Source organism: Gekko japonicus, unplaced genomic scaffold, assembly GCF_001447785.1.
Source record: "Gekko japonicus isolate JY-2015 unplaced genomic scaffold, Gekko_japonicus_V1.1 scaffold1580, whole genome shotgun sequence".
Lineage (NCBI taxonomy): Eukaryota > Metazoa > Chordata > Lepidosauria > Squamata > Gekkonidae > Gekko > Gekko japonicus.
This window is the reverse complement of record NW_015173719.1, coordinates 255,726-272,872: the sequence shown is the minus strand read 5'-3', so window position 1 is coordinate 272,872 and position 17,147 is coordinate 255,726. Positions and strand designations below refer to the sequence as shown.

Below are 17,147 nucleotides of genomic sequence, written 5' to 3'. Positions count from 1 at the left end.
GCATATCGCCGTCCTTTAAAAAAAATGGTGGACGAAAATCGGAAGCCTCAGGCTTCCTAACGGAAGTAGCTGTGCAACATTGGAGAGCGATCAGACGGTGGGGTACAGCGTTTACAACCGTTGCACTCAGGATACCACCACTTGGGGACCTAGTGGCAGAGTGCAACGGTGTAAAGGGCTTTACAACGGTTAGGGACGGGAGGCAGATGTTCGCCGTGTGAATGCTGGTAAGTACACCGGTTGGAACTGGCACCTATTCCATTGTAAAGCCCCCTATGTGGTATGTGAGTTGCAGCTTCTCCTCCATTCCCATGCATTCAGTGCCCGGTTCGGATAAGGGGCTTCAGCCTTCCCTCCCGCACCAGTTTCTCAAACTGAAACAGCCCCGCCCCCGGGAATACTGTTGGGGAAACGCATGTTCCCTGGGCCCAAATACCCCAGCCCTGATACCATTGCTGTGTTCCTGACCTGACTCAAAGGCCCTGGGTCTGCTTTTAAAGACAAGACAACTGGGAGCTCCATTCATGGAACTCCCAACATCAAGTACGGCTTGGCTCCAGCCTAACAGACCTGCGGATGATTTTGCTGATCATGTAACTGGAGGTCGGTAGTGGAAAGTGCCACCAAGTTACAACTGATTCAACCCCATCAGGCTTTCAAGGCAAGAGACAAACAGAGGTGATTGGCCATTGCCTGCCTCTGTATGTGAAAAGTACGCAGACGGAGAGTGATTTCAGCAAAGTGTACTTTATTCGATCAGGAACAAGACGACTTTGGCCGGCTCGCAGGCCGGCTTATATCCCCCGAGAAACCGCCACCCAAAACACACCCCTACTTCCCTATAGGTTATTTACAGTGGCCGAGAGTCCCATAGGCTCTCGGCCGGGAACCTAGCCCCCTGATTGGAGCGGGCTAGGATCCGCATAATCCATTGTCTCTTGGAGCGAAGCTCTGCGTTTTTCTCTGGACTTGTCTGGACTGGATACATTACAGTATACCAGCCCTGGACTTCCTTGGTGGTCTCCCTGCCTAGCTTCCGAGATGGGGCTATCCTGTGCTATCGCTGAAGCTGCCTTATACTGAATCAGACCTTGGTCCATCAAGGTCAGTAGTGTCTACTCAGACTGGCAGCAGCTCTCTAGAATCTCAGGCAGAGGTCTTTCACATTGCCTACTGCCTGGTTCTTTTAACTGGAAATGCCCAGGATTGAACCTGGGACCTTCTGCATGCCAAGCAGATGCTCTACCGCTGAACCACGGGCCCCTTTTCAGGTCAGAGCAGCTTGGGATGGCTAGGTGCAATTTGGATCGCTTCGTTCAGTGATTTCTACTGCTGACTGCTCTGTATTCCACATCCTGCTTGCTCGAGCTACAGTCTCCTACTGCTTCGTTCTAGCCTCATTATCTCGTTCTCCGTCTCTGCTGTAAAGCCGCGTAAGCCACTTATCAGGCCCTAATCCCAGTATAGCCCAATCATTTTCAATACATTTGTTTTGTTTCGTAGACCCTCTCTAAAAAAAACCCACCTCACCCCCCCAGTCTGCAGTTCTGTTTTGTAGCCTCAGCACATTTGAGTCACTTTTGAAATTACTTCTCACTCAAGGTCATTGTGTGGCATTGAAATGCTTTGCAGTCGAGTGCATGGTTCCCGCCACCTGCATTAGCTCTCATCTGATTTATTTATCCTGTTTATTATCATTTACGAATCCAATCAATACAGCCTGGAATTCAAACGCGGGCCTGCAGAGAGTCACGTTCGCCCCTTTGGACTGTGCACAAAATGCTAATCAAGACTGACAAAACTCTGATTGGCCAATGTGTTAAGCAGGTGGAATCCAAAGAGAAGGGCTTCTAATACCCTTTTTGATGCCAGGCCTGTTTGGTTGTGTGAATTGGCTCCCGTGGGTCTTTGTGGTGGTGGCACAGTGATGATGTGGCACAAGAATCTATGGCGAGGGCGCCCCTCTGACACCTTTGGACTCGCTAGCAATGCGGCCTGCGTAGGCTTCTCATCCAACTGGTATCAAACCCACCCCAAGCACAATGCAGATGGAGTCCACAGTGCAAAGCACAGTAGTGCACATCCAAAGAAAAACAGAGCCATAAATAAACAAAGGCGTACGGTGCCCTGCCAACAGAATTGCGGAATGTGCCTGTGATCAACAAGAGCCAGTTTGGTGTAGTGGTTAAGACTCTAATGTGGGAGAACTGGGTTTGATTCCCCACTCCTCCACATGCAGCTGCCAGTGTGACCTTGGGTCAGTCAGAAGTTCTTTCAGAGCTGTTCTCTCAAGGACAGTTCTGGAGAGAGCTCTCTCAGCCCCACCTACCTCACAGGGTACCTGTTGTAGGGAGGGGAAGGGAAAGGGGTTGTAAACTGCCCTGTGACTCCTTCGGGTAGTGATGGGTGGGGTATAAATCCAATTTCTTCTTCTTCTTCTTCTTTCCATCTCTGAGATAACAGAAGCAATGTCAATTTAACTTAAGGCAGACATTGACAAACCAGTCTGGCTGGCTGCTTCCCAGATCCTTGGGTGCTGTGGCCATGTTGGGACAAAGTGGGGTGATCAGCAATCCCACCCCCCCAAACCCCCTTGCCTGTCCAACCCAGCCTCCCAGTGGTGCAACGGACAACAAATGTATAGCAGTTCATAAGACATGTCTGGGGACACGATCCTATGACAGATAGCCCAGTGACCCCCTTAGCCCTCACCCCCAAAGGAAGTTAAGCCCAGTCACATGAATAGTAAAGGTAAAGGTTCCCTTGCTCGAAAGCCAGTCGAATCCGACTCTAGGGTTGCGGTGCTCATCTCCGTTTCCAAGCCGAACAGCCAGCGCTGTCCGAAGACGTTTCCGTGGTCATGTGGCCGGCATGACTAAACACCAAGGCACACGGAACGCTGTTACCTTCCCACCGAAGTGGTACCTATTTATCTACTTGCAATTTCTTGCTTTCGAACTGCTAGGTTGGCAGGAGCTGGAACTAGAGACGGGAGCTCACTCCATCTTGCGGCACCCGGGTCTCGAACTGCTGAACTACTGACCTTCCACAGCCTGCAGTTCAGCGTCTTGACCACTTGAACCACCGCAGCTCCATACATGAATGGTACTGAACTACATTTGAGAAGACAGTGGGATCAAACTAGAGCCAGCATGGCGCGGTGGTCAGTGTGCCAGACTCAGAGGCAGGTTTGAATTCCTACTTTGTCACGGGAACTGGTTGAGTGTCCTTAGTTCAGTCACATTCTCTCAACCTCACAGGATTGTCTTTTGGAAGATACGGTGGAGAAGAGGAGAATGATGTTACAAAGCCACTCCTTTGGGGAGAAAAAGGAGGGTATAAATATCGGAACAAATTCATAGCTGAAGGTGGGTAGTCTGTTTTCCAAGAAAACAGGTCCCAGCAGCCAACTGATGACTAAGAGAGAAAGAGAGAAGTTACCAATGGAAGGAGTGGTGCATTCCAAAATCTGGTTTAACCATAGAGTTTTGGGTGCATCCTAGAGTGTAACAGAGATGCATAGATAGTTGAAGGTGGCAGGGAAAGAGGAAGACCCAACATGTGATGGATGGACTCAGTCAAGGAAGTCACGAGGGCCCTCCGTCTGCAAGACATGAGCAAGGCTGTTCGGGATAGGTCATTTTGGAGAACATTGATTCCTAGGGTCACCATAGGTTGGAAGCGACTTGACAGCATTTAACACACACACACAATATAGATGCAGTGACAGCACTTCCGGGCAGTGTTCCCTCTAAGCTGAGTTAGTGTGAGCTAGCTCACAGTTTTTTAGCCTCCGGCTCACACATTTTTGTCTTCGCTCGGGAAGGAGGGCTCCAGAGCAAACTAATTTATGCAGGAGCCAAATCGCTCGCTCACAACATTAATGCCAGTAGCTCACAAAGTAGAATTTCTGCTCACAAGATTCCACAGCTTAGAGGGAACATTGCTTCCAGGTATTCACTGGAGGTGATGTTGCAGCCATGATGGATCATCTTATTGCATCAAAAAGGGTATTAGAAACCGTTCTCTTTGGATTCTAACTGCTTAACCCATTGGGCAATGGCGTCTCTCCCTATATGTGCCCCATAGAGCTTTATGCTTGGCAAAGCAACATCTACTGTCAGTCCTCGGTCCAAAAGATGTCCGCCTGGCCTTGAGTAGAGCCAGGGCCTTCTCCTCCCAGGCCCCAGCCTGGTGGAGCATGCTCCCGATTGAGATTAGGGGCCTACGGGACCCAGCTGAGCTCTGAGAAGGAGCAGGAGACAGAGCTGCTAGAGGGGTGAGTGTTTTTTTACTTGCTTTCAGCTGAGGGGATTTAGCTGAGGGTATTGTGTGGGAAGACTGTGTTTGGGAGTGCGTGGAAGGGAATAGAGTTGCAGAGTCCTGGCTGCTTGAGATAGGGTGAGAAAGGGTCATTGTTTGAATGTAAATTGAGTGCCTGGGTGAATTTGAATAGCTGCTGCCCCACCCTCTGCTGGGAGAGGCCTCTATATAAGGCAGCACCTTCCCAGAGGGTGAGAGCTAAAGGGCTCTTTGCCTGTGGCTCTTAGCCTAGGGAATCTTAGACTAGGGGCTCTGTAAGAAGTCCAGGAAGAACCAGAAAGCCAAGGCCCTAGTCTACTGGTGTTCCCAGTAAGGTAAGTAAACTTCGACAAGGAGACCCACATAAATACAAAGGGTTTTAAAAGGGGGGTTTATATTTAATTATTTTAAAAGCAATTATGAAGCCAGAATGCCAGCAGGGGGTTGGGGGCTATCCAGTGTTTTGCATGGAGTGTCACATGTATGACTATCTGCCCACTGGACAAAAGTCTTGGGTGTGTGCTCAGTGCAAGGAGCTCCTGGTTCTCAGGGAACAAGTTTCTTCCCTTGAGGCCAAGGTGGCTGACCTGGAGAAGCAGAGACAGTCAGTTAGGCGCATGGAGAAGACTCTCGGGGACTTGTTAGATATATCCCACTATGGATCTGGCAGTACCACCACTCTCAGGAAGCATGAGGGTCAAGGGAAAACAGGACACCGTGCTGAGGATAAGGGGAATGTGCCCTCAGAAGGGACCTCTTCTTCAGCTGGTGAACGGATATCCTTTCGCACCAAGGAACCATCCCTGGGCAGGGTGGGAGGGGGGCTCTTGGTAGTTGGTGATTCAATCCTTAGGCAGGTAGAACTTTATCAGTTCCTCATCAAAGGCTCCTAAGTAAGCTCAAAAATCACGGGATAAAAGGGCAAGTCCTTTTGTGGATCAAAAACTGGCTAATTAATAGGAAACAGAGAGTGAGTATAAATGGGAAATTTTCTCAGTGGAGGGTGGTAAGCAGTGGGGTACCGCAGGGATCAGTACTCGGTCCACGGCTTTTTAACTTGTTCATTATTTGGAGTTGGGAGTAAGCAGTGAAGTGGCTAAATTTGTGGATGATACAAAGTTCACGGTGGTGAAAACCAGTGAGGATTGTGAGGCACTCCAAAGGGATCTGTCAAAGTTGGGCGAGTGGGCGTCAACATGGCAAATGGGGTTCAATGTGGCCAAGTGCAAGGTGATGCACATTGGAGCCAAAAATCCTAAATATAAATACACGTTGATGGGGTCTGAACTGGCAGAGACTGATCAAGAGAGAGATCTTGGAGTTGTAGTGGATAACTCACTGAAAATGTTGAGACAGTGTGTGACTGCAATAAAGAAGGCCAATGCTATGCTGGGGATTATTAGGAAGGGTATTGTAAACAGATCAGCCAATATCATAATGCCCCTATATAAATCAATGGTGAGACCTCATTTGGAATACTGTGTGCAGTTCTGGTCACCACACCTTAAAAAGGATATTATAGCTTTGGAAAAAGTGCAGAAAAGGGCAACTCGGATGATAAAAGGGTTGGAACACTTTCCCTATGAGGAAAGGTTAAGGCGCTTAGGGCTCTTTAGCTTGGAGAATCTACGCTGAGGGGTGACATGATTGAGGTTTATAAGATTATGCATGGGATAGAGCAGGTAGAGAAAGAGGTACTTTTCTCCCTTTCTCACAATACAAGAACTCGTGGGCACTCCATGAAATTGCTGAGCAGTCAGGTTAGAACAGATAAAAGGAAGTACTTCTTCACCCAAAGAGTGATTAACATATGGAATTCACTGCCACAAGAGGTGGCGGCGGCTACAAGCATGGACAGCTTCAAGAGGGAATTAGATAAGCATATGGAGCAGAGGTCCATCGGTGGCTATTATTCACAAGGTATAGATAGGGACTCTGGGGCAAGTGATGCTCTGTTTGGTGCTTGGGGGGGAGGCAACAGTGGGAGGGCTTCTAGTGTCCTGGCCCCACTGGTGGACCTCCTGATGGCATCTGGTATTTTTGGCCACTGCGTGACAGTGTTGGACTCGATGGCTATTGGCCTGATCCAATATTGACTTCTCTTATGTTCGTATTATAGTTCCGCAGGGCCTGTAAACCTGAGCTGTTCCGCCAGGCTTCCAGCTAATTGGGAGGTGACCGCTCATTCTGGCCCCTCTTACCCAGACTGTCCTCATACTCGTTCGATGGTGTAGACGACCATGGTTTCCATCAATAGTAACTGGACTATTATATTTCTGCCCGCCTGCCCTTCAACACAAGTAGCACAATGGTTTAGTACTGGCTTGCCATCTGTTTTAAAATTGGGTTCTTAATTGTTTATGGTTTCATGATGTGGTTTTATTGTTTATATTTCTGTTGACAGAAATCAATTAAAGAGAAATAAATAATCCTAGCAGGGCAGGGGACGGGAGGGAGTGGGAGGGAGGCCCAGCCGACGTTGCAGCCACATGTCTACATCATTTCCAACATGACTCGGAAGTGACATCGTCACACAGCGATCTCAGAGCGACTGTCTGGTATTTGGGCAAAACTCTATGGTAAGTTTGGCTTCTGTTGAGGTTTTGTCCAAATACCAAAGTGTAGTCCCAACGTCACCAACATGATGATGTCACGTCCAGGTCATGTTGGAAGTGACGTATTCATGTCACTGCAATGTTGACTGGGCTTTGCTCTTTTTCCGAGTAAGTCCCCCCCCCCGCCAGGCAGCTGATCAGTGGCAAGGCGGTGGGGCCTGGCAGTGGGAGACCCTGGCCTCCACTGGGGAGTCTGGCAACCCTAATTCCACCCATTCCACCCCCTCTCTCTCCTAATCTGAATCAAGCCATCTGGGAACTGAGTCTGCAGCATGGAAATATGGGCAGACAGCTGATCCAAAGTACTTGTGGAAGACCTGGGCAAGGCCTGAGGTCTCTGTAACGTACAGTGTAGGCCCTAAAATGAGTGCCTTTCAGTGCAAAAGAAGCAAAAGGGGGGGGGAATTGCAGGACTAAATAAGCGCTAAGTAAAAAAATCAAATAAGCACCGACAGCACTGAGTCTCCTACAAGACATTTTCCCTACCTTTCCTTCCCATAGAAGCTACCCTTCCCTTGCAGTTGAACACTGGATTGTAAGCACATCAGAGCAGGCCTGTCTTGTATGCTTCTGTGAACCTGTAGTGCCTTATGCACCGGTGGTGCTATTTGCATAAGCACACTGTCGTATTAGTGATAGAAAGCCAACGTCCTTTGGACCATGTTGTATCCTTGCACTGAGTGCCCTAGTTTATGCTCTCCCTCCATAAATACGTCTGTTAAGAGATAGCCAGACACATGATGTCTGGGAAGAAGCCCCCATCCCACCACCTGCTTCTCGGTCCCCTCGACTGCACAGATTAACCAACGGTCTAGACCAGTGTCAGAAAGAGGAGCTTCCAGAAAATGCCTCTTGTGTGTCTCTCTGTGATGTGAAGAGAATGCAATAAGCAGGAGGGGCAGCAGCTTTCGCCAACTATGGCATCTGTCAGAGACACATTGCGCATGACCCCAGTGAGACAGAGGCATGTCACCCAACAACAGGGGTATGCCAATCACAGAAGATCTTCTGTTCTTATATGAAACTTTCAATGGCTCTTATTGCAAGCGCGAAAAGATCGCTGTATCCAAAGAGGAAAACTGCGAAGGCTGAGCGCTCAGCTACAGCCTACGTGTAGTCAAAAGTTCCCCTGTGGTGGCTTCCGGTCTGGCTCCCGCGAAAGGCGGACGCATCCTTGGGTTGCTCCCGAGGGGCGTCTCGCCCGCCCGCGGTGGAGGAGGGAATCCGTGCGAGCGGAGACCCGAACGAGCCCCTCAGGATGTGAGGAGCTCGGATTCTTTCTCCCGCTGTCTACCCTTCCCTTTTTTTTCTTTTAAGCGAAATACCTCCCCTTTTTAGGGGAGCTAATAAAATCTTTACAAAAAAAAAAAAAGTTCCCCTGTGGTCACCATCATCCTGCGACACTCGTTCAGCACAGAAGCGAACACACATACAGCTGGCTATGAAGAACTGGCAAGCCTGCGCCACCGCCACACTTCCGTTGGATGCCTGATCTTTGAGCACCCTCTGGTGTCTCAGTGCAAGAGTACCATTTCAGTCTCTCTGTAAAATTTCAGCTGATGTGACCTGGTTGGTCCAGGCTGGTCAGGTCTCAGAGCTAAGCAGGGTCAACCCTGGTTAGTACTTAGATGGGAGACCACCAAGGAAGTCCGGGGATGCTGATAAGGAGAGGCAGGCAAATAGCAAACCCCATGGGGTCGTCATAAGTCTACTGTGGCTTGATGGCACTTCCCACCACCACGATTTCAATATTTTTAAAAGTGGATATTTCTTCTTAATGGAACAGTGAAGAGAAGAAGAGGATGAGGATGAGGAGGAGATTGGATTTATACCCCGCCCTTCACTTGGAGTCTCAGAGTGGCTTATGAACTCCTTTCCCTTCCCCTCCCCACAACAGACACCCTGTTTTTTTAATTCACCTGACATGAGGCATGAGTCCTTTCCGTTATTGTTTATTGTGCCATCTGTTGTGTTATTGGTTTTATCACTTGTATTGTTTTATGAATCTTGTGTTGTAAGCCGCCCTGAGCCCACTTCGTGGAATAGGGCAGGGTGTAATAATAATAATAATAATAATTGTGTGTGTGTGTGTGTATCCATCCATCCATCCATTACTGGCAAGAAAGACCTCACAACATTATCCATAGACTGCAAGCCTGCACACAGCTAAGCCTTTACTCCTGCACCATTTTCCTTACCCGAAACAGCCCCAGAACATCATTTGCTTCATGGGAGGGCTTAACATGGTAACAAAGTAAATGGGAGCGGTGGCGCAGGCAGCTAATGCCTGCAAGTAACAGCACTAGCGAACAGCCACTATGGCTGTTCGAGACCACCGCGGCCGGGGTGAGCTCCTGGCCCTAGTCCCAGCTCCCGCCCACCCAGCGGCTCGAAAGTGTACTCACGAGTAGACAAATGGGTACCTGCCATAGGTGGCAGGGGGCACCAACCTCCTGACGGGGTGTGCGAGGAGTGCGGCGGCGGCAGAAACGGCGGCGGCGGAGTAATGGCGACAGCAGAGACGAGCTGAGGACATGGTGACGACGGTTGGAGGCGGAGCTGTGATGACGCGACGACGCAAGGACGCAGCACAGTGGAGCCTGAAGGACGTTAGCTGAGCTGCAGTCAGAGCAGCCGCGCGTCAAAAAGAACACCAGCTGAAGCCTGCTGAGGATGTCATCAGGCCGTCGGCCCATCCGAAGCGCCGGAAGTAACATCAGAAGCCGCCCGGAGAGAAAAAAGCAACAGCAACAGAAGGCATGCCGCTGGGTGCTGGTAGGCAGCCCCCTCCCAAAAATGAATTGTGACCCTAGATTAGGTATAATTGGTATATATCCTCTGTAAACTGCTCTGAGACCCTCCGGGTCAAGGGCGGCATAGAAATCGAAACTATAAATAAATAAATAAAATAAATATAAAGATGTAGCCCACAGTAAGCATGCAGCTCTCAATGCAGCATATAGTGCCCCCCCTCCCCCGGTTGTGGTTGGGAAAATAAGGCATATGGGAAGGTTAATGGCACCCGCCTCCCTTCCTGCCATGATCTTGATCCAAATTTGGGCCCCACACGACTGAGAAATAAGTTTCCACGCGTGACTGATTGTGTCAGGGAACTCTGACATGGCACTTCAAATGTCATTAAAATATAGTTTGGCCTGAAGTCGCTGACCTCTAGGCAGTTCCTAAGGGTGCTACAAACTGATTGGGCCCTGTGCAGGAACAGAGGTTCCAAGTGAAGGAGAAGAGCCGGTACTGTGTCGTGGTTAAATGTGAAACCAGGATCTGGGAGACCAAAGTTCTTGTCCCTACTCTGTCAGGAAGCTCACTGGTTGTCCTTGGGCCAATCACACTCACTCTCAGCCTGACCTACCTCACTGGGTAGTGGTGGAAGGGAAACATGTTATTCTGAATACCTTAGAGGAAGGGTTGATACAGAAGGAGCATCTTCCAAGTATCCCTGATCCCTGTTACAGAGATTCCCATATCTAATACCGCGGTTAAGGAACACAGGGGGTTTCTTTGGTTTTTTAAAAAATAATAATTTCCCCTCTATTTCAATAACGTACAGTTAACGTGTCTGAAAGAAACATGAGCCAAGCTGGTTACTTCTCAGTGGACGATCTGGCCCCTTTTCAGCTTAGGCCCACGTCAAGTTTCTATTTCCCCTTCCGGTTTGGGCTTGGAGAGGCCCGGCTGTTAGCCATGCGCATCCGCCACTGGCACTGGAACAGCCTGCGCTCACTTTCTTTGTTGCCCCATATACGGGCCATGGTCATAGCATTAATTCCAGCACGGTCCTCATCGGAGACTTGGGCCCCATAGTTGAGAAGAACTTCTATGCAGGCAAGCTGGCCCGCTGCAGCGGCGGCATGGAGGGCTGTTCTGCCCAGCGGCGTTCGGTATCTTGGATCAGCACCTGGAGAGAAAACAAGGCACAACTGGTATTATGTATTGAGCTTAAGACTTTCCTCTAGCGGTACCTAGAATGGGCTGAGCTTGCTTCTCTAGAACAATAGCTCGCCTGGATCCAGGAACTAACCGATAGATAAGCAGTGTAATGTAAATAGCCTATCACTGGGAGTGGGGGGGTGTTGGGTGCGGTGTTTTGCATGCATAGAAGCAGGGCTCCAGCCCTGCTACCTTGGTCTTGTGTTCTGCTGAGATCACTGAATAAACTAGAGCTGATCACTGCAATGCGTCTAGAACCCAGTATTTAACAACAGGAATCCGATAGACTTGACTTTATAATTTTTCTTTTTAAAAACCCTCTTAAATCATCAACTAAGATAAACCCTTTAATGCAGGAGTCCCCAGCATGGTGCCTGGTGGTGCCATGGTGCCCACCAATACCTTCTCTGGTGCCTGCCGAGTGTTCTTAGGAAGTAGGTGGGGCCAGGTAGGGCTTTTGTCCAGCAAAGGTTCTGATTGGCTGTGCAGATTAAAAAAAAAAAGTTGCTTCCACCACAGCACAAGGTTCTACACACTATGTGACTGAAGGTAAGCTGTGGCAGCCATTTTGTTGCTGCACCCACCATGCTGTGTCAGAATTCCAAATGTGCCCGCAGGCTCAAAAAAATTGGGGACCCCTGCTTAAAAGCACCTCTCAAATCAGCAACTCCCTTTCTCTCTCTGTGTTGCAAATGTTTTGATCTGTACTTGCAGCTGAATGAGCCAAGGCCAAGGTGGGAGAGTCCTGGAGTGCTGGTTAAAATGGACCGTAACCAGTGTACCCTCTAAGCTGTGTTCATGTGAGCTAGCTGATGGTTTTTTAGCCTCCAGCTCACACAAGGATGGCTCCAGAGCAAACTAATTCACGCAGCAGCCAAATCACTCGCTCACAACTTGAATGCCAGTAGCTCACAAAGCAGAATTTTTGCTCACAGGACTCCACCGCTTAGAGGGAGCATTGACCGTAACTTATTCAGGCTGCAGGTGTGGGAATTGCCTTTCCCAAAAATGCTTTTCTTATGGCAAGAAAAAAAATATTATCTGAGAACAGAAAACTGGAACAGCGGGGAACAAAGCTTGCTTAGCGCCTCTCCCCGAAATTTTAAGAGCCAGTTGTTTTAAGTCCTAGGGAAAGTGGAGTACTACTACTTGAGCCAGAGTGGTATACAGTGGTTAGAGTTCCAGACTAGGATCGGGGAGACCCAGGTTTGAATCCCCACTTGTGGCATGGAAGCTCGCCAGTCACACACTTGGCCTAACCTACCTCACAGGGTTGTTGTGAAGATGAAATGGAGGGGAGGAAAATGATGGGAGTCACTTTGGGTCCCCATTGGGGGAGAGTGTGGGTATAAATGAAGTAAAATAAGTACAATTGGAGAAACACCATTCCAAAAACCCCTTGAGCTGGGCAATCCTCTAAATGTTTTCTATTAATTAATTATCGTATGGCATTGTGTGTATACAGGAGATCCTAAGATTGTCTGGCAGCCAGAAGTTCTAGCTCTTTAGTATTATGCACCACTAGGAGGTGTATCAATAGGTGGCGAGCTAGACTTGTTTTTAAGGCAAGAGAGGTTTCAGAGGTGGTTTGCGTCACGACCCTGGTATTCCTTGGAGGTCACCCGTCCAAATACTATCCAAGGCTGACCCTGCTTAGCTTCCAAGAAGTGACGGAATCAGGCTAGCCTGGCCTATCCAGGTCAGGGCAATGTTTTCTATGATCAGAAGAAAACCTGATCATAGAAGGAAAATCTATGCACCTTAAAGCCAATATATGCAAATGCATGTACAAAAGTCATTCGTTTCCTTAATGGGTTTAGAGGACCAGAAAGGTTGGACACGCTATACTGGGTTGATGCCAGCAAACTGCAGATATAAGGACTGCAGATTTTTCCTGCGTTCCCCCTCTGCCAGCTTCTTTACGACCCAGGGTGGTGGGTTGAAGGGCAGTGTGGGTTGGGAAACTGCCGTGGAGAGAAGAAAGGGAGCAAAGTATCTTCTCTGCCCTCTTCCATCCACAGGGATGCGCTGAGGGACATAGCACAAAGAGCAGTTTTTCACCCACTTCCCTTTCATATCCCCACCGGATATTACCTCATGCAGGTTCTGTAACCGCATAAACAAACCTTCCCGATGTTGGAAACGAGTGCTGGGGGTGGGTGGGTGAGGTTTTGCTGGAAACATCTGCAACTATTAGTGTCTTCCACTGACAGATCACTAGACCCAATGGGGTTGCCAGCTCCAGGACTGCAGATTTTAACTATAAATCACTATTTAGGACAGAGGCCCCCCATTTTTTTGAACCTGTAGGCACCTTTGGAATTCTGACACAGGGCGGTGGGTACAATCACAAAATGGCTGCCGTGGCAACTTAAGCCAGTCACAAAATGGCTGCCACAAGAGGTTGAACCAATCACAAAATATCAGGGAGCGAAGATATGCACGATCTCATCAGAAGCTAAGCAGGGTTGGCCCTGGCAAGTATTTGGATGGGAGACCTCCAAGAAATACCAGGGGCGTGTGGCAGAGGCAGGCAACGGCAAACCAGCTCTGAACGTCTGTTGCCTTGTGAACCCTATGGGGTCGCCATAAGTCAGCCGTGACTAGATGGCACTTTCCACCACTACCACGGTTATGCGTAACTCTAACAGTAACTCTCCAACATTTCGGGCAGAATCTCGTAACTCTCCAACATTTCAGGCAGAATCTCTGTTTAACAGGATGCCTTTTAATTGGCACAGCCAATCAGAAGCCCGGCTGGGCAAAAGCCCTACCTAGGCCCACCCACTTTCTAAAAGTATTTGGCAGGCACCAGGAAAGGTGTTGGTGGGCACCAGAGCACCATGGCTTTGGAAAGCTGTGCTTTAGAATAGGCCTGAGACACAGTAGGCCTGAGAATTTGAGTCTAGGTTCCTTGTAAATCTGTTAATGTTTTGTTGTTGGGTTTTTTCTTTTACTGTTCTAGCTAACTTAGGACTTTCAGTTCTGAAAAGAATAACTTAAGAATAAATGGCTTTATGCCCAGAAGAAACTCAAGACCAAATGGAACAAAGTTTTTTTTGAACCTGTAGGCACCTTTGGAATTCTGACACAGGGCGGTGGGTACAATCACAAAATGGCTGCCGTGGCAACTTAAGCCAGTCACAAAATGGCTGCCACAAGAGGTTGAACCAATCACAAAATATCAGGGAGCGAAGATATGCACGATCTCATCAGAAGCTAAGCAGGGTTGGCCCTGGCAAGTATTTGGATGGGAGACCTCCAAGAAATACCAGGGGCGTGTGGCAGAGGCAGGCAACGGCAAACCAGCTCTGAACGTCTGTTGCCTTGTGAACCCTATGGGGTCGCCATAAGTCAGCCGTGACTAGATGGCACTTTCCACCACTACCACGGTTATGCGTAACTCTAACAGTAACTCTCCAACATTTCAGGCAGAATCTCTGTTTAACAGGATGCCTTTTAATTGGCACAGCCAATCAGAAGCCCGGCTGGGCAAAAGCCCTACCTAGGCCCACCCACTTTCTAAAAGTATTTTCCAGGCACCAGGAAAGGTGTTGGTGGGCACCAGAGCACCATGGCTTTGGAAAGCTGTGCTTTAGAATAGGCCTGAGACACAGTAGGCCTGAGAATTTGAGTCTAGGTTCCTTGTAAATCTGTTAATGTTTTGTTGTTGGTTTTTGTTTTTCTTTTACTGTTCTAGCTAATTTAGGACTTTCAGTTCTGAGAAGAATAACTTAAGAACAAATGGCTTTATGCCCAGAAGAAACCCAAGACCAAATGGAACAAAGTTTGCAATGATTATTCATTGGGATGCTCAGAGGTGCCTTACATCATGCCTTCAGAGAGCACTGAGCCATATGTCAGCGAGTCGTGTGTTGGCCTGAGCCAGGGTTGCCACCCTCCAGGTGGCACCTGGAGCTGTCTCCCTAACACAATTGATTTCCAAATGACAGGTTAGTTTACCTGGAGAAAATGGCTGCTTTGGAGGGTGGGCTCTATGGCATTATACCGTGCTGAGGTCCCTCCCCTCTCCAAATCCCGACCTCTCCAGGCTCCACCCCCCAAAATCTCCAGGTGTTTTCCAACCCAGATCTGGCGACCATAGCGTAAGCAATAGCTTCTGTATAAACTGGCCACATCCCGTAACCTCTAAATCTCTCATATCTGAAGGTCAGTGAAATCTGCTTTCCCCTTTTTTTGCAAGGTAAGAAACTTTTACCCTTGCTTCTTAAAGTCAACTTCAATAGAACAGAAATGACATGTATGCTCATTAAGGGGTGTGCCGGTGTTCTGTGCATCTATTTTGTTTGATCAGATCCAGTGAGATCACATTATTTTTAAACAAAAGCCTTAATTAGTATATTGACTATTGGCTGAGAAATACCAAGTTTCACTTTGAACCAGGAACACATAAAATAAACCTCAATGTCTTCCTCAGAGATTGAGGGCTGTGCCTTCCAAAGATTGAACGTTGTAAGGGAACACTCAGTTATCAAGCAGCACTGTGATTTATTGATTAATGTGTTGCTTTAGTTCAATCAAAGAGGTCTTAATCTTCATGTGGCAGTTTAAAGGAACGTCCCCTCACAAGTAGGTCCCAGCTAGGGCTGCCAAGTCCCCCCGGGGGGCGGAAATCCCCCCACCCCAGAGGCCCGTTCCCAGACGCCGGAGAATCGGGCCCCGGGGGGAACCCCGCCCCAGCGTGCACGTCACAGGGAAGTGACATCATGATGCCGGGCACGCTGGGGGCGGGACCACGGCCATACAAGGGAAAACTCTATGGTATGGAGCCACCCCAGAGTCCCCCGCCGGCAAGGTAAGTCGGACTTGGCAACCCTAGTCCCAGCCACTGCGACACCAGGTTGGAAGATTCCTGGAGATTTGGAGGTGAAACCCAAGGAAGTCAGAGTTTGGGGAAGGGAAGGACCTCAAAGGGGTATCATGCCAGAGAGTCCACCCCTAGGGATCCCAGCCTCAAGATGGGACCTGGAGACCCCCCAGAATAACCCTGACTGTTCCCTGGAAGGCCAGATAATGAAACTGAAGCTCAAATACTTTGGCCACCAAATGAGAAGAGAGCACTCACTGGAGGAGACCCTGATGCTGGGAAAGATTGAAGGTCAAAGAAGACGGGGACGGCAAAGGATGAGATGGTTAGACAGTGTCATCGATGCAACGAACATGAAATTGAGCCAACTTCAGAGGACGGCGGAAGACAGGAGAGCCTGGCGGGAGATGGTCCATGGGGTCGCAAAGAGTCGGACTCGACTGTGCGACTGAACAACAACAACTCCAGTGATCCCGTCTTCCCCAGGCTCCATTCTCAAAACTCCAGGAGTTCCCACCTGGATCTAGCAACCCAACCCCTCAATCCCCCACGGGCAGCCAGGGGGGACCTAGCAACCCTAGTCCACCCCCCAAAGCAGCCATTTTCTGCAGGGGAACTGGTCTGTGGAGCCTGGATATCAGTTGGAATTCTGGGAGATCTTTAGACCACATCTGGTGGTTGAAAACCCTAAACACACAGGCCTGTCTTTAGCATAAGTACAGCATTACTGTTGTTGATTAAGGCCCACTGTAACTGTTTCTTGGAGACTTGTAATACGGAAAATGTGAGCATACACAGGTACAATGACCAGCTTCTGAACTTAGAATACTACCGTTTTGAAGCAGAAATTCCATCGCATTCAGGAGGCCCCTCCGCGCAGTCACGAATAAGGCCACAAAACTTCGGTGCGCTAACCACGCTACCCTTTCTTCCGGATTCAGCAGGTCTGAATGTGCCGTGCAAAACAAGGAGGTCTTTGTTGCTCCTAAACCATGCAGCTGGCAAAGGAAGGCACAAAACGTTACCCCAAGGATTGACTCGTTATTTATATAGACTCACAGGGAAAAACTATTACGTGCTTCGAGTTCCACGTGGTTGGCAAAGGAGTAAAATAGTGGCCAGCATTTTCCCTGTTTACTCAAGGATCTCCACTGCATTCCACTTGCCCCGGAGACTCCTCTGCCAGAATTGTAAAGAAACAGTGCTGTGTGAGAGGTGACTTATTTGAGGGGAAGGGCAATGCAGAAATAAAACCAATTTGGTTAAAATGTTGATGTTCTTCCCACACCTGCACACGGGAAAGACAAGCCAAGCATGTGCACTACAGTACAGCAGCCGCTGTAGGTTTGACAGTTTCAAGGAGAGTTATTACTATGGGGGGGGGCACATTCTGGAAGAGAAATTAGTGGACCATGACCGGGGGGGGGGGGCCCAAGCCCCAAGTGGGGACGGGG

At 49.0% G+C, this 17,147-nt stretch overlaps 1 protein-coding gene across 1 annotated transcript in view; it reads right to left on the bottom strand.

Annotated features, from left to right (window-relative positions):
• Positions 1–17,147, bottom strand: part of ANKRD60 (ankyrin repeat domain 60) — a 38,399-nt gene that overhangs the window by 16,025 nt on the left and 5,227 nt on the right. Inside the window, exons 3-5 of the mRNA XM_015423354.1 lie at positions 16,526–16,691; positions 10,597–10,833; positions 9,368–9,536 (exon numbers count right to left, since the gene is read on the bottom strand). Of these exons, the coding sequence (XP_015278840.1) occupies positions 9,368–9,536; positions 10,597–10,833; positions 16,526–16,691 (572 nt within the window). The remainder of the gene's footprint in view (positions 1–9,367; positions 9,537–10,596; positions 10,834–16,525; positions 16,692–17,147) is intronic.